We start from the raw sequence: 17,098 nt of genomic DNA, 5'->3' as shown, positions 1-17,098 counted from the left end.
AGCCTCACCAGAATGCTAATGGAGCACAGTGCAACCGGATAGAATGCTACAAGACACTCCATAAACATGAGCAGCAACAACTAACTGTCAGTGTGTTTTCAGTGAGAAAACAAAAATATTTAACAAGGTTTTTGACTTTCCACCAGGTTGTTTCTGTATTTTTGGATATTCCACCATTAGTTTTTGCCACAGACCTCACAAATAGGATTCAGTGTTTATCGGCTGGTTTTTTAATGCTGGCTCCGAGGCTAAGCACAGTCGCAGATGTCTGGTAATCCAGAAAGACAGGCACGTGGGACATCATAACATGTTTTTTGTTAGTAAACTCAAGATTGTTTTTTGATGCTTTGATGATTTTTGCAGTTCCCCCTTGCATGACGTAAATGGACCCTCTTCCCTAGACATATTTGCATAAACACAACTTTGCATGCAATGAGTATAATGTACTTTACTTATCGAAATTTTATTGTCTCATACATATATGACATACGCTAATTATTATTAAACTTTAAAGTAAACAATCTGAAAAAAAACACTTTTTTTTGCAAAAAGTAATGGCCACTCATTATAATTATGGAATACAATCCTCTTGTGAAAATGAAACCAGATCTACTACTACTATGTTCTCTACCACTACTACATTTACTCTAAATCAACAGTACCAGGCTATATAGTGAATATAAATGTTAATTTTTATCTGACCCTCACGGACCCCCTGAAACCTATCCATGGACCTCCTAGGGTTTCACGGACCTCAGGTTAAGAACCCCTGTTCAAGGAGAATTGTTTTATTACCTCTGGACTTTTTTGTTGTTTAGTCCATCATTCACTTTTCCCTTGTAAATATTTACACCAAGATCTGTGAGTGTTTTTCTAGTTATTGAGGAATAAAATTCTACCTTTTCTATGTACTGTACATCTGCCTCTCTTGTGTCTCTCGTTATTCCCTTGCACCTGGTCGGGCCCAAACTACTAGCCAGCCAACTGCTGTAGTGAATTGCTTGTGACACCTGGCTAATCGGGATCTTCTTCTTGTGGAGTATGCCTGATGCATCTATCGATCTCAAACTCTGTAGGAGACACTGAAGATGCATCCTAATTACCCCCTCAGCTGGCTCCACCTCAACTGGAGAAGCATCAATTCCTGTCCAAAGTGTTCATGTATTTCTGTGTACATTTCCTTATCACAGAGAGTGACCCCATCAACCTCATTTTTGCCATTTGTACTTGACCACTTACTTTTCATCACTTCGTTGAACTTGCTACCAAAGAAAAGGATGGGAATGTTGAGTGTTTAGTAAATTTTCAATTTAATACAGATCAAAGAGGATTTAGAAACGTTTTTGTTTGAATCTTACCTATTGTATCAGTGTTTTGCAAATAATGGTTTTTACAAAAATGTTTACCCAAGGTTGTTTAAGTGAAGGGAATTCTCAACACATGGTCTAGCAGTACAGACATTAGATCAAATTGCTCACAGACTGAACCTTGCCCTGGTACATTTTAAATAATTTTAAACAATATCTGTGTGATCAATGAAAATTTTTAGTTCAGTTATGTCATACTTGCTGCTTATTAAACTAAGATGTATTTTATGAATGGCTAAAACATGCTTAAAAATGGTTAGGTTGTTTTTAGCAAGTTTTCTAATTTATATATAGAAGAAAAAATATGTAGCTGGAAGAGTAAATATGGAGTTTAATTCTTCAAAAGATGCAAATACATTATTAGTAGAGAGATCTTTAAATATCAGAATACTGTGTATGTTTTGTAGATTTAATACTACATAGGTTATAGAAATCCGATAATGGGTTATTATCATGTACTTCAACAACATGATAATAAAGACCATGCAAACCTATAAAGCCGCTGTCACACTACATGTGATTTTCAGTTATAGCCTTCATTTACATAATGCTATGAAGTACGTTGCTTAGCTTGATATCCCCAGCAACTCTATCAGATTAGTCTTCGACTTGTTCCAAAAAATCAGAAAGGTTTGATTTTGTCATAAGTTGTAGGCCAGGCTTGTGATTGTGAGAGAGCTGACAGCCAATTAGTGCTCACCTGAACACACAAAGACATGGTAGCCAAGGGTTAATTAGTGAATTCAAATTGTATGAGTGTGAATGTGGCTGTGTATATTAGTGAGTCCTGTAGTGAACTGGTGCTCTGCCCAAGCCTGTTTTTTCTGCCTTATGTTGATGGGATAAGGCAGGAATTGATGTTACAGTATACTATGTTGTTTTTTGTAGTAGATGAACATTTCAATATTTTAAGTAGTCACTTCTCCTTATAGAACTTCACATACCCAAAGTATTTTACATTTCAGAAAATAATTTGGGCATATTTTGCTTGTAATGAAGCCTGGAAAATACTGAATCTTATTTGTCAAATAAGCATAGTCATTTTCTAGTCATTTTAAATCTGATGGCCTCATTATGTGTATTCTAACTTTTTTATTGATTTGCCAGTCTGAACAGAAATGGAAACAGTTAGCTGAGTTGGCTATCTATAAATGCCAATTTGGGCTTGCCCGAGAATGCCTTCATCATGGACAAGATTATGGTGGAAACTCACAGAAGGGGCCAAGAAAGATGGCAAGAACAATGTTGCTTTTCTGTCCAAGCTCTTGCAAGGAAAGCGAGTTTCAGAATTAGGTTTTCTTGCTTCCATCCAATTCATAAATCTGTGTTGTCCTGTATGTTGTCACAAGAGGCATTTTCCATGAGTAACAGGAACAAATGATCATGGTGCTGATTATTTGACCCATTCTGAGCATAACTTTATGCTCTAGCCACCCTCATTATCTTAAATATTGTTTTGCATGCTGAAGGTAAGATTTCACAGGGTTCTGGTGGAAATTGGGCTACTGTTGGTCAAAGAAGGAGAAGAAAAAGGGGGACGTGTCCAGAGGCAGGAGGAGAGGAGGAACTGAGGGTAGGGACTTTGAATGCTGGCAGTATGACTGGTAAGGGGAGAGAGTTAGCAGATATGATGGAGAGAAGGAAGGCTGATATATTGTGCATGCAAAAGACTAAATGTAAGGGGAGTAAGGCCAGGTGGATTGGAGGTGGATCCAAATTGTTCTATTATGGGGTGGATGGGAGAAAAAATGGGGTAGGGGTTATTCTGAAGGAACAGTATGTCAAGAGTGTTTTGGAGGTGAAAAGAGTGTCAGACAGAGTAATGAGAGTGATTTGAATGAAGTGATGAGCAGTGTACCCAAGGGACAGAAAGTGGTGATTGGAGCAGATTTCAATGGACATGTTGGTGAAGGGTACAGAGGAGACGAAGAGGTGATGGGTAGGTATGGAATGAGAAATGAAGAAGGTCAGAGGATAGTGTATTTTGCCTAAAGGATGGACATGGCTATGGTGAATACGTATTTTAAGAAGAGGGAGGAACATAGGGTGATGCACAAGAGTGGAGGAAGATGCACACAGGTAGATTACATCCTATGCAGAAGAGTCAATCTGAAGGAGATTGAAGACTGCAAAGTGGTGGCAGGGGAAAGTGTAGTTAAGCAGCATAGGATGGTGGTCTGTAGGATGACATTGGAGATCAAGAATAGGAAGAGAGTAAGGGCAGAGCCAAGTATCAAATTGTGGACGTTGAAAAAGGAAGACTGCAAGGTTGAGTTTAGAGAGGAGGTTAGACAGGCACTGGGTGGCAGTGAAGAGTTACCAGACAGTTGGGCAAGTACAGCAGATGTAGTAAGGGTGACAGTAAGAAGGGTGCTTGATGTGACATCTGGACAGAGGAAGGAGGAAAAGGAAACCTGGTGGTGGAATGGGGAAGTACAGGAGAGTATACAGAGGAAGAGGATGGTGAAGAACAAAATGGGATAGTTAGATAGATGCGGAAAGTAGATAAGAGTACAAGGAGATAAGGTGCAAGGTGAAGAGAGAGGTGGCGAAAGCTAAAAAAAAGGCATATGATGAGTTATATGAGAGGTTGGACACTATGGAGGGAGAAAAGGACCTGTACCTATTGGCTAGACAGAGGGACCGAGCTGGGAAAGATGTGCAGCAGGTTAAGGTGATAAAGGATAAAGATGGAGACATACTTACAAGTGAGGAGAATGTGTTGAGCAGATGGAAAGAGTACTTTGAGAGGTTGATGAATGAAGAGAACGAGAGAGAGAGAAGGTTGGATGATGTGGAGATGTGAATCAGGAAGTGCAATGGATAGCAAGGAGGAAGTAAGGACAGCTTTGAAGAGGATGAAAAATGGAAAGGCCGTTGGGTCCAGATGACATACCAGTGGAAGCATGGAGGTGTTTAGGAGAGATGGCAGTGGAGTTTTTAAACAGATTGTTTAATGGAACCTTGGAAAGTGAGAGGATGCCTAAAGAGTGGAGAAGAAGTGTACTGGTGCTAATATTTAAGAATAAGGAGGATGTGCAGGACTGTAGCAACTACAGGGGGATAAAATTGATGAGCCACAGCATGAAGTTACGGGAAAGAGTAGTGGAAGCTAGGTTAAGAAGTGAGGTGATGATTAGTGAGCAGTAGTATGGTTTCATGCCAAGAAAGAGCACCACAGATGTGATGTTTGCTCTGAGGATGTTGATGGAGAACTATAGAGAAGGCCAGAAGGAGTTGTAGTGTGTCTTCGTGGACCTGGAGAAAGCATATGACAGGGTGCCTTGTGAGGAGCTGTGCTATTGTATGAAGAAGTCAGGAGTGGCAGAGAAGTATGTAAGAGTTTTAGAGGATATGTATGAGGGAAGTGTGACAGTGGTGGGGTCTTCGGTAGGAGTGACGGATGCATTCAAGGTGGAAGTGGGATTACGTCAGGGATAAGCTCTGAGCCCTTACTTATTTTCAATGGTGATGGACAGGTTGACAGGCAAGATTAGACAGGAGTCCCCGTGGACTATGATGTTTGTTGATGACATTGTGATCTGTAGCAATAGTAGGGAGCAGGTTGAGGAGACCCTGAAAAGATGGAGATATGCTCTGGAGAGGAGAGGAATGAAGATCAGTAGGAACAAGACAAAATACATGTGTGAATGAAAGGGAGGTCAGTGGAATGGTGAAGATGCAGGGAGTAGAGTTGGCGAAGGTGGATGTGTTTAAATATTTGGGATCAACAGTACAGAGTAACAGGGAGTGTGGAAGAGAGGTGAAAAGAGAGTGCAGGCAGGGTGGAATTGGTGGAGAAGAGTGTCAGGAGTAATTTGTGACAGATGGGTATCAGCAAGAGTGAAAGGGAAGGTCTACAGGATGGTATTGAGACCAGCTAAGTTGTAGGGGTTGGAGATGGTGGCACTGACCAGAAAGCAGGAGACAGAGCTGGAGGTAGCAGAGTTAAAGATGCTAAGATTTGCACTGGGTGTGACGAGGATGGACAGGATTAGAAATGAGTACATTAGAGGGTCAGCTCAAATTGGACGGTTGGGAGACAAAGTCAGTGAGGCGAGATTGGGTTGGTTTGGTCATGTGCAGAGGAGAGATGCTGAGGATATTGGGAAAAGGATGTTGATAGAGCTGTCAGGTAAGAGGAAAAAAGGAAGGCCTAAGGGGAGGTTTATGGATGTGGTGAAAGAGGACATGCAGGTGATGGGTGTTAAAGAACAAGATGCAGAGGACAGAAAGATATGTAAGAGAATGATACGCTGTGGCAACCCCTAACAGGATCAGCCGAAAGAATAAGAAGATGTTGAAGATAATGCAAAACAAATTAATGCAGACACAAGGAAAAAGTATAAGCTCTAACCAGTGAACAGGCTACATTTAATTAATTGCACTATTAATTGAAATAGTTTTCATATGAAGTTGAAATGCCTTTATGCCAGTTGATCTTTATAGTTGAAAATTTTACATGAACTGTGTGCATAGTGATACAAGTTTAACGAAGTAATGTAGATTCAACCACTCATTTACTTCATTTTTGTTCAAACTCCAATGTGTAGAATGTCTAGGTTGTGGAAGAATAATTTTAGGGTAACGTAGCATTCATCTTAAAGAAATAGCATAAAGGGTTAATAAATGTGGGAAACTAAGTAAAGGTCAAGTGAACAACAAAATGTACACTGAAATGTAAGATTTAGTTTAGGAAAAATACTGAGATGGTCAAGTAAATAAAGAATGTACCAGAAGAAAGATAGATATAATACACAAAATGTACTGAAGGATTACTAAGAGATGACCAAGAAATCAGCAGATGTCCTATAAACTAGAATGTACAGTTGTTATATGCACAGAAATTTCAAGGGTGGTGTCTCATCTCATAAGGTATAAGAAGAACCAGAATATAATATAATAGACTTTTATTTTATATAAATCCTTTTGGTAAACCAACGAACCAACCAAAGTAAAATGTATGTATTGATTGACACTGTATGTAAATTCAACAGTTTATAAAATGAACCTCTATCCTTTGTTTGTCTGACCATTCTGTAACAGACTGCTTTTGAAGAATGCTCCCTCCAAGGCATTTTGCTGAGGAGTAATTAAAAGGTACAATGAACAGCTTTTCTCCTGCCTGATTACTGAATTGTCTTATTAGAGGACGTTTCTTTCTTTAATATGATGTTAAATTTTTGACCACAAGGTGCATCTATCTGTCCATTCATTGCCCTTGCTTCATCCAGTTTTAAGGTGTGCAGGAAATCAGCAGTATCATATATAGGGCAAGAACAGTGCCCAATATTTATGAAGCGTCTCAGAATTACTCCTAGGAATTACACTAAAAGTCTGACTAGGATAAGAATTTCTCCTACATCAGACTAGGACACAAGAAGTATATATGAAGCGAGCTACACCTGTTCCCAGCCAGGAGTACAAGCTCATGTTGTAGAACGAATGACGTTATAATTTTATGATAACCTGGGCCACTAAATAGCACTCATGAAGGTGTTTTGTAGTTTCATTGGAAATGAAGATGTTTAGTACTTTTCTGATATGCTACGGCTTCACCACAAATATAATAATAATATTCAAAGGAGTATGAATAGAATAAGGAAAGCTTAATCAGGTTGGATATTGTACTAAGCTGCATGTAATTGCAGCCACTTTGCAACATCAAGAATAATACCCTAATGAGCACTGAGATGGAAAGACTGAGGGACACACACTGAATGAAAGTGAAACCCGATATCTGGCATGTTTAACAGTGAGTGGTATATAGCCGTACTTTCAGAAGAATCACCTTCTTGCTGTTATGACCTTGGGAAATGCCTCATAAAGTAACAGTTACTGAAAGTAGTTACAGGTATTCTTACGTTGTTTCTAAAGTCAAATTCACTCTTTCAGTGTTGCCAATCATTTTTACTTAGCCAGGCCATGCCAATCTCCATGACCACCGCCCATCCCAACCTTTTATCATATCTTACGTGAGGATCTGTTTCCAGTGCCTTCTTGAACCTTCTCAGGCTTGCAAAGTTTTACTGGAACGTTTCAGTGGTTTGTGGAATGCAGAGCTCCATATACCTTTGTTACATTTTGCTGTCCATCACTTCTTCTATTATCAGGGTAATATGCTGGCTACTACAATACAGTTTGCATCCATGACCGCTTGTGTGCTGATCCACACTAGGAGCAATGATCTTTACATGCTTGCTTTAACATTACCTCACATGGAGTTGTGGAGAATGTGTGTGTTACGTCACTCGTAAGGATATTAAAAGTTTGGTGTAACATTCGAGAACTGTTTCTTTGTGCCATATCTAAATCATTGCTTTTACAAAGCTGCATTATTACACTTTCATTTAAGTTGACAGCCCATGGCTTCTATGCATTGAAGGAACATCCATGAAATACACAAGATTAATTACATATATTATTCCATCTGCCAAGTCAGTTTTTTTTTTTTTTTATAAACGAGTTCATTGTTGTCTAGCATTTCCAAAACTTTCACCCTTTCCTGGGGTGTTTTTGTAGACGTCTTGACAGCTGCTAGATGGGCTGCCCAAAATCCTGTTGAAGTTAATAGTAATAGTTTCTTAAATTAGGTCAATTGATAAAATGCTTTTATTGCTACATCTATGAATAGGACCAACTGTGTAGCACTGTGAGATTTCTTTTTACATTTTTTTTTAGCCAGTTAGTTTAGTTTACGTGACACTTGATAAAACAGGCACAGGTCTTAGCTAGATTGCCAGTCCAGTGCAGGGCAGATTTAGACAATTCACTCATTCAAATTGTATCAGTATAGAGTCTCCCAAATCTGTAACATGCACCTACATTAATTTTTGCTTACTGTATATATTTATATTTGTTTTTTCCAGACTTGACAAATGTTTAGAACTACTTTAGAACTACTAGTCCTCACAGGTGGCGCAGTGGTAGTGCTGCTGCCTTGCAGTTAGGAAACTGTGGAAGGTTGTGGGTTTGCTTCCCGGTTCCTCCCCGTGTGTACTGAAAAAAGCACTATATAAATATAATTTATTATTATTATTACTTCTTAAGACGGGACATTTTCCTGAAGCTGCTTTGTTTGTACGTTCTTATCAGCCAAGTGAAGTATCCAGGTATAGCAAATTACTGTTCTTAGTAACTGTGTGGACCTTTTTGTATTTTTTTTAGAATGTTGGCTCCTGCCTAAATCTGATTTAAAACCAGTGATTCAGATTTATAATTGTTTTTATTTTTTATTATGCAGTGCAAGTATTTGAATATCTTGTGCTTTTTAATTCCTGCTAAATTTTACATACTATCTTATAGGAATAGTTTGTGAGAAACATCAATATTTGAAAGAAACAAAAATGCAAAAACAGCAGACCTACCTGATTTTACCAGAGTGTGCTTTCATTTCAGTTATTTTTGTCTTATCTTTTAGGGTTGCTGAACTTTTGGCGAGCGACTCTAAAGTGAACCCAAATGTGGCAGAATCCTTATAATATCCAGAAACATTTTTCCAGAATTACATAATTATTCCTGAACAATTTAAGGTTAGTTATTTTCTGCTTTAACTTGTTCACCTTAAGCATTACAAGGTGGCAGATTGGTTAGACCTACATCTCGAAGAGACCAAGTGTAAACAGTGGCCACCATCTGCATATTCTCCTTGTGTCTGTATGAGTGCCGTGTTATTATAGTTTTCTCTCACATCCCAAAGATGTGCATGTTATATTGACTGGTAGCATTAAATAGGAAACACTAAAAATAAAATAATTTACGACTGGCTGAGTACTATACATATTCTATCCAATCTATATCTGCACATACTCTAGTGATTAGAGGTTTCCTCTAATATCCAAAAGACATGTGCTTTAGGTAAACTGATGACACTAAACTGATTCTCTGCAGGCGAGTGTTGGAGTATTCATGAATGTGCTCTGCGATGTACTGATGACATGTTCAGAGTTCTTTTTTTGTATGATTTCAAAACTGCCAGGATTAGCTCTGGTTGCCCTATGTCCAAATAACGACTACAAAAGTAATTCTCAGAGGTATAAATTACAAAAAAAAAAAAGAAATAATTAAATAATTTAACCATATTCGTGACATCATTTAACTTGCATACAGCTTCATATCTATGTAAATCTGCGTAGGAAAATCACTTTTGGTTGCTAAATGTGTTAGTTTAGAGCTTACATTCAAAAATAAAAAAATTCCAAGAACACAAACTAGTAACTTAAAGAAACAGAAAATTACAGCTTTTTTTTTTTTTTAATCTTTATTGACCTTAGGTAATGGTGCTGATGAGTTGCATCAGTCAGGGATAAGTCACAAATAGTATGAGCTGGCATTCCATCATGCAAATAAGCAACTTCAGAGCCAGCAGCAAGTGCGCCTATAATAGTGGTAAGCCTGCAATGTCATAAATAGAATTTCATTTAGTGCGGCAATGGCAAGCAGTCCTTTTAATGATAACAACCCACCTAAAATAGCCATGTAACAAGCAAAAGAATCCTTACTGGCACTACAATATTATACAACCAAAAAAACACGTTTCAATATAATTACCAATCAGCCTAGTGTGTTAATGTTTGTGCGGATGAAGTGCTTAGAGAAAATGGTCATTATCCACATTAGTCACACATCCCTGCTACCCTGAATCTTCTTCAAAATGCGTATCAGTGTAACTAATCTCCCTCACCTTGCACACTGCTCTGGGACATCTGGAAAGAAGAAACACCCAAGTAAGGATGCTGTTCATTGACTATAGCTCTACCTGTAACACCATTGTGCCATCCAGCCCGGTGTTAAATCGGAGATAACTTGGTCTGAGCAACTCTACTTGTGGCAGAGTGTTTTACTTGCTGACAAGTACACCTCAGTCAGTAAGGATTGGCAAAAATAACTTCTCCACACTGTTTACTGATATTGCTGTTCCACCAGGCTGGTGCCTCAGCCAACTACTATACGGCTTAATATTACCTATGACAGTGTAGAAAAGCATGAGGGCAACAGCATTAGCAACTTTGCAGACGACATGACTATGATAGCCCTCATCAGTGACAATGATGAGGCCGCCGAAAGGAGGGAGGTAAAAGACCAGACTGTATGATGCTGTAACAACAACCAGCTCAAAGAAGGTCATTGTTGACTTCAGAAAGAACAGCAGCAGCCATGCCTCACTCCACTCCACATCACCGACTCCTCTGTCCAATCAGTTAGCAGCTTCAGGTCCTAGGTGTCTAGATAACCAACTGCCTTTTGTGGTGTGTTAATGCCACCTTCTGCATTACACTGATGCCAACTTAGTAACTTTTTGACTACCGTAGCAACTTTTTTTCCCACGGAAAAGAAACTAGCCACAAATTTAGCTATTTTAAAATTATATTTAGAAACTCTCAGCAACTTTTGAAAAGCAACTTAAACACTGTAATGCACACATTTCCCCCCAGTGAAATGACACAAAATATTTTCTGTGCCTGTAATTTGTGCAACACTAAAGTGTTCATTACTAAATAATTAGGTGAGCGGCTCATCCATATTATACTTATGGAAAGTTGCTAACCTGTAATGTCTAATGTTAGCTTTATCAAACCCTGACAGACTTTGACAGCCTCACATAGAAACCGTTGCTAAGATAGGACTGGACAACAACCATTCCGAGGAGGGAATTTGCTTTTGATGAATGTTTAATATCCAGGTATAGGCAGCAATGATAATTTTTTTCTGCAGTAATTCAGCTTCGGCAAGATAATCAACATGTCTCATTCAAAGTTGTATAGTCAGAAATAGAGAAAAGAGTGGGAGTCTATACCTGAATTTAAAGGGTGGCTGAAGCCAGTTGCTGTGGAAGATTGTTGGGCATATATACTGCGTATACTGCAAATCAGATATGCTTGTAAAGATGTATGATATCAAAAAAACCATACCACCCCGCTATGCAGTTTACATTACCACAGTTTGTGAAAAAAGTTGACAACTGCAAAAGTGCAGGAGCTACTATGGCAATGGCCACTGATGAGCATTGTTCACTTCTAGCATGTGACCATTTAGGTGGAGGCTTGCAAAACTGCCTTTTCAGATTCTGTGGTAGGAAAAAACTTCCAAATGCACAGAAATGATCAGGGGAACTCTGGCTCCTTGTTTTCTGAAACAATAATGTTAGATGTGAGAGATGAGAAGTTCAGTCTCCTTTTAGATGAGTCAACTGATGTCACTCTCTGACAGTACCTGGGTATAGAGATTCTGCATTTAGTTCTAAATAAATGACCAGCTGTGTCCACATTTCTTGGGCTGGTTGAATTGGAGGGTGGCAATGCTAGATCAATAGCAAATGCAGTAATTGAGCTTTTTGAAGTGTCACAGGAAGAAAGAGTCTGTGATGACTGGGATGCACGACAGAGTGCACAAGATTTTAAAGGAAGAATAGACATTGCCCAATTTGATAGTCATCTGTTGCATGTGTTATTTTGTACAATTGGTTGTCAGTACAACATCCAAAGAAACCATTTCAAGGAGTGTGATGTACTTAATTAGGGAAACCTACAACTGGTTTTAAGTTTCCCCAAAACAGTGGGAGGCATACAAAACTGTATGCCACAATTAACTGCTAGAGACAGCACGCATGCAATAAAGAAAGCCCGTTCAGAAGAACATCCATTTAATTCTGCGTTCGTGTCTCCGATCACCACATCATTTACACAATATTTAAGTTAAACCTGCGCGATACCCATTCCTATGTCCAGTTTTTTGGAGCCTCGTCACACCTGCCATAAAGAAACCTACAAATGGTTTTCAGTTTCCCCAAAACAGTGGGAGGCATACAAAATTGTATGCCACAATTAATTGTGGCTAGAAACTCCTGCCCATTATTGATTGAACCTGCAGTAAATCACATGTTGAACCAGTTAAAGGAACTGAAACTCCACTTTGACCAAGGCCAGTGCACACTGCTATAAATCACATGTGCTTCATGCCATTTACATAGAGTGGACAACGATGTTGTCTACCTGACATGCTTGTTATCAGTCTTGATGGACATACAAACTTCAGTGAAGTCATTTGAGGGAGAGCAAACAGATCCCGTTAAACTTTTGGACAATCTGGTACACCTTCTAATTTCAATTTGCTACAAAGTTGTCAACACTTTGGCAAAAACTGATGTCCTGAAAGATTTCCTTGAAGGACATCTCAGTCCCACACCATACCTTGGGTATCTTTTTGAAAACACAGTGTTCCAACTCAGTCTTGCAAAGGAGGAAGAAAAGGTTATTCAGGGATGGTGCATCAGCTACATTGTTGCTTCAAGCAAGGCTCCTAGAAACCTCCAGAAACATGAACTTGTTCAGTGTTAAGGAAATGTTAAACCACAATAAAGGCACCACTAAATTATTAAAGTAGCTGTGCTACTGGAATACCAGCTGCAAGCAACTGACAAACTTGTTTCGCAATGGAGAAACATCCATCTGTTTAGGTTTGATTCAACTGAAAATATAATTGAGTTCTGGAGTGAAGTGAACAACTTTGGCTATTCTGGATCAAATCCATTTGAAGAGCAGGGCAAAGCTGCACTTGCTGTCCTGTCCTTGCACCACTCATATGCAGATATTGAACGGCTGTTCAGCCAAATGAGTGTCGAGTTAAAGTTAAAAAGAATGTCGTTAGACACTCTCAACTCTATACTACTACATACAGTTAAACAATATTACATAATTAAATTTACCAGTCTATCAGTAGTTCTATTTTCACATACTTTAAGGCAGAGACGTCATTATTCAAGTCACTTAGAAAAACTAAGAAAGGAGTAATTTTAAGATGCTTACATTTATGTAAACGACGCCTTTTTTGCAAGGAAGCGTTTATAAGACATAATAACAAGACTTAAACCACTTCCAGCGATTAAAAAGGGAAATACATGAGCGAATTACCATGTGGATATAAATTACTTTACAAATGTGATATGCGTATCATTTGATTAAATTGTTTATCTTAATAAACAATTATGAAATTTAAACACTATCTTTAGGAATGATACCGCGTCCCAGAGCGCATTTTGATGACGTAAATGCCGGCGGAAGGCAGGAACTCATCTAGTTCTCACGATATTACCCCGTTCTCGCAGTGGTAGTGGTTCCGGAAGCTCCACGTCAGTACGTTTAGCACTGCGACTCTGGCCTGTACAGGGAAAAGCTTTGGCTGAGCAGAGCTCTAAGTCGATATCAGAATGGTAAGTATTAAGAAAATTATTTATTTTTTCATACACTAAAGATGTATGAGGTTTTTTCAAGAGTGGGATGGCAAATTTCTACTCATATGCCATTATATAGTCGCCAGATGTGTCTGTCAGACAAGTGGAGATCAGCAATTGAAGCAATTTATGGCAATAATACTTTAAAGTTAGTATGTTCAACTAAAGTTTACTACTCAATTGACAATATTAAAAGGTTTAAAGTATATTTTTTGTAAAGTGATGTTGACAGTAACATTAAATAAACGTTTGCGTTCACAGTTACTCTTTTATGAATTAATGAGTGTTGCAAAGTGTTTCGTAAACTGCCAAAAATATTATGTTGTAGGTATACAATAAACGTTCGGGAGACATGCCTTTAGTATTGCGTTTTGGAGAATACCTGTGATTCTTTACTTGGCTGAATTTGTTCTGTTTATTTTGTCAACACTAACACGTTTTCTTGAAAAAGATAACATTTGGCATCAATCGCCTATTATACCAGTTGTCTGTTTTAGTTCGGTTCGAGTGAGTTTAGTATCTATCTTGGCAGTCTTAAGCTCAAGGCAGGTCTCGGCGATCAGCTATTCTCTGGTCCAGGGTAGAGCAGATCTGGTTTGTAAAAATATTTGGTGTGGAGCTTTGTGACGTTGCCCTGCATGCAAATATTATAAAATGCCAATCTAGATCTCATTGTTCAGTAATTTGTTTTTCAAATTGTTTGTTGAATCCAGGGTCCTGGAAATCCTATTCTTTTTTTGTCTATGTGTCTTTTGGTTGGTATTATGTCAAAACAACTGACAATAATACGACATGCAAGAATGCCTTTGTACACATGGCAGTAAACCTTAACTTGCTCATGCCAGCCCATCTCGAGGCATACTGGGACACGCGCAACTCAACAGGCACAGTCAATCACCCATACCGCTTTATATTAGCGATATTAACTTATACTTATACTTGTACAAAGACACAAGGAGAAAGTGCCGATTCAACTGGCAGTCCCCAATGCAGGATTCATAGAGAACTCTGCTCCAATGACACTATTCTACCTAGCTAGTACAAGAACATTTAAATCATTGCGCAGATCTTTGTAGTTCTTGTTTTTAATCATATAAATTACTGTATAAAGTGTATTAAAATGTAACAAAAATATGTACAGTATTGACATTTTGCCTGTTTATGCCTGGATAGATTAATTCAGCATGTTGTGTATTGATTAACTGACATGTTAAGTGTAATGAAATTTGCTTTAGCAGTTTCCAGATTTGGAGAAAATGTAAATATATAGTTTTTTTTATTCAGTTTTCCTAATAGTTTCCTGTTTTATATATATTTTGTGAAAATATGTTTTATGAACTTGGGATTGGTGGATTTTTCTTTTAGAAAATTTTCCATGAATTTTATAGACCTTGGAAATCAATTTAGAGAGACATTAAACATTACATTTGAATTTAGGGAATTTTATCACGTTACGTGAATGATCTATGGAATGGAAATAACATCTTTTAAGATTGTAAGGAAAGTGGAAGTGTTATGCACACTTGAATAAATGTAGCGTTAAGATCCTTTAAAATTGTGATTGATTACTTTTATTATCCTTTAAGTACAGACTTGTTCTGATACACACAAACATAATCTCTGTCTGTTATAGTACATGTATACACACACTTTATTAGGTACACCTGTTCAACTGCTTGTTAATGCAGATATCTAATCTGCCAATTATATGACAGCAACGTAATGCATTTAGGTATGTAGACATTAAGACAACCTGCTGAAGTTCAAACCAAGCATCAGAATGGGGAAGAAAGGTGATTTAAGTGACTTTGAACGTGGCATGTTATGGTTGTTAGTGCCAGATGGGCTGGTCTGAGTATTTCAGAAACTGCTGATCTGCTGTTATTTTTCACGCACAACCATCTCTAGGGTTTACAGAGAATGTTTCGAAAAAAGGGAAATATCCAGTATCCATATATCCATATTCTCTGGGCGAAAATACCTTGTTGATGTCAGAGGAGAATGGCCAGACTGGTTCTAAAGGTAATTGGGGGTCCAACGCAGTACTAGCAAGGTGTACCTAATAAAGTGGCTGGTTGGTGTAACATGATATAAGGCACAAATAGGTGAAACATAAGCTAAAACATAATATAGTACTGCAGTATCTGGTTAATCCTAAAGAATATGTTGTGGGCCATTCTATTGCTCCAATTGTTGAGAAATATTTCTTTGTTGCTCTGTCATTTATTGAGCAGTTTGATTTAAGTGCGGATAAAGCTGGTACTGCCCAGTTCTAAAAGATGGAGTGATGCATTTCCTCAAAAAGGACATGATCTTAAAAGCAGCTGTTTAAACAGTGTGTACTTCTTGTCTGTGGCTCCTATCGAGCTTCCAAAGGCATCTGGCTTGGATTGGCTTACAGAGTTGTGAAAAGTAATCATAGATAGTATAATGTTTAACACCAAATGAATGTGCAGAGTGGAATTGTCAGAGTTAATGTGCGGGCAGGTCAGAGCACGAGGCAGATAAAGCCATGTAGAGCTTTATAAACGGAGCAATAGAAGGTTGGTTTGGCATTGGATGGTAGTTTCAGTTGTGCTTTCCACACCAGAAAATTTGAAAACCTCAAAACACATTTTAATGAGTTTTATGTTGTACAATTGTAAAGACATAGAAAAAAAATATACATTTTATGTAATTTATTGCTCTGCCTCAGACTAGAATATTCTGTAAAAGGTATATGTACCTTTAAGTGAACCTTGCAACATGACAATGACCCTAAACATACTAGTAAATCCACTAAGGAATGCCTTTAAATAAAGAAATGAAGGGTTTTGTAATGACCAAGTCAAAGCCCAGATCTAAATTCAAGACATCCCTGAAGCATCGCACAACCATAAGAATTCTGCATGGAGGAGTGGGAAAACTTTCTCCCCGTCTGTGTTATAGGAAATGCAGACTTGAGGGTCCAATACCAGCTATTAGAGCCAAGGGTGTACTTACTTTTTCCACAGGTAGAAATGACAGTTTTAACTGAGTAAATAATTGAAAAGTAAAATGTAATTTTTTTTTTCAGTTACATTCCCTTTATCTAAAAATACTGTTTAAATGAGGATCAAATCTAAATATGCCCAGATATATTAAAATAGAAAAAATGATCATGGGGTGAACTTTCTTCCCTTTTATATAACTGTAGCACATAGGTACTGTATTTATTAGGAAACAACATGATTAGTAGTGCTGAAAAAGTGGGCTAACTCCATTATACTTCATATAGTATTGTATTGTGCATTGCAAATTAGAATTTGGATAGTGTTTAACTTTTGGAAAAAAATGTAATTACAGTAATTAAAGGGGGATTCTTATTTTCAAATCTCACTTGTACAATGGTGAAGTTTCTGCACTCGGAAAAGAATCAAACGCACCCAATGAATACGTACTACGTACAGTCCTTTCATTATGATATGTACGCCTTGATAATAAAACTGTCATCATACTACATTCTCGGTTCAATTTCTGTACT

The 17,098-nt window shown here is 38.0% G+C and overlaps 1 protein-coding gene across 1 annotated transcript in view; it reads left to right on the top strand.

The window, feature by feature from the left end:
• Nucleotides 1-13,482: 13,482 nt before the first annotated feature.
• The window catches only part of copb2 (COPI coat complex subunit beta 2), a 30,436-nt gene continuing 26,820 nt past the window's right edge, over nt 13,483-17,098 (top strand). The window contains exon 1 of the mRNA XM_039755748.1: nt 13,483-13,575. Within this exon, the coding sequence (XP_039611682.1) occupies nt 13,573-13,575 (3 nt within the window). The 5' untranslated portion in view covers nt 13,483-13,572. The remainder of the gene's footprint in view (nt 13,576-17,098) is intronic.

Source organism: Polypterus senegalus, chromosome 1 (assembly GCF_016835505.1).
Source record: "Polypterus senegalus isolate Bchr_013 chromosome 1, ASM1683550v1, whole genome shotgun sequence".
In the NCBI taxonomy this organism is placed as follows: Eukaryota; Metazoa; Chordata; class Cladistia; order Polypteriformes; family Polypteridae; genus Polypterus; species Polypterus senegalus.
The sequence above is the reverse complement of the archived record's forward strand: the minus strand, read 5'-3'. Positions and strand labels throughout refer to the sequence as shown.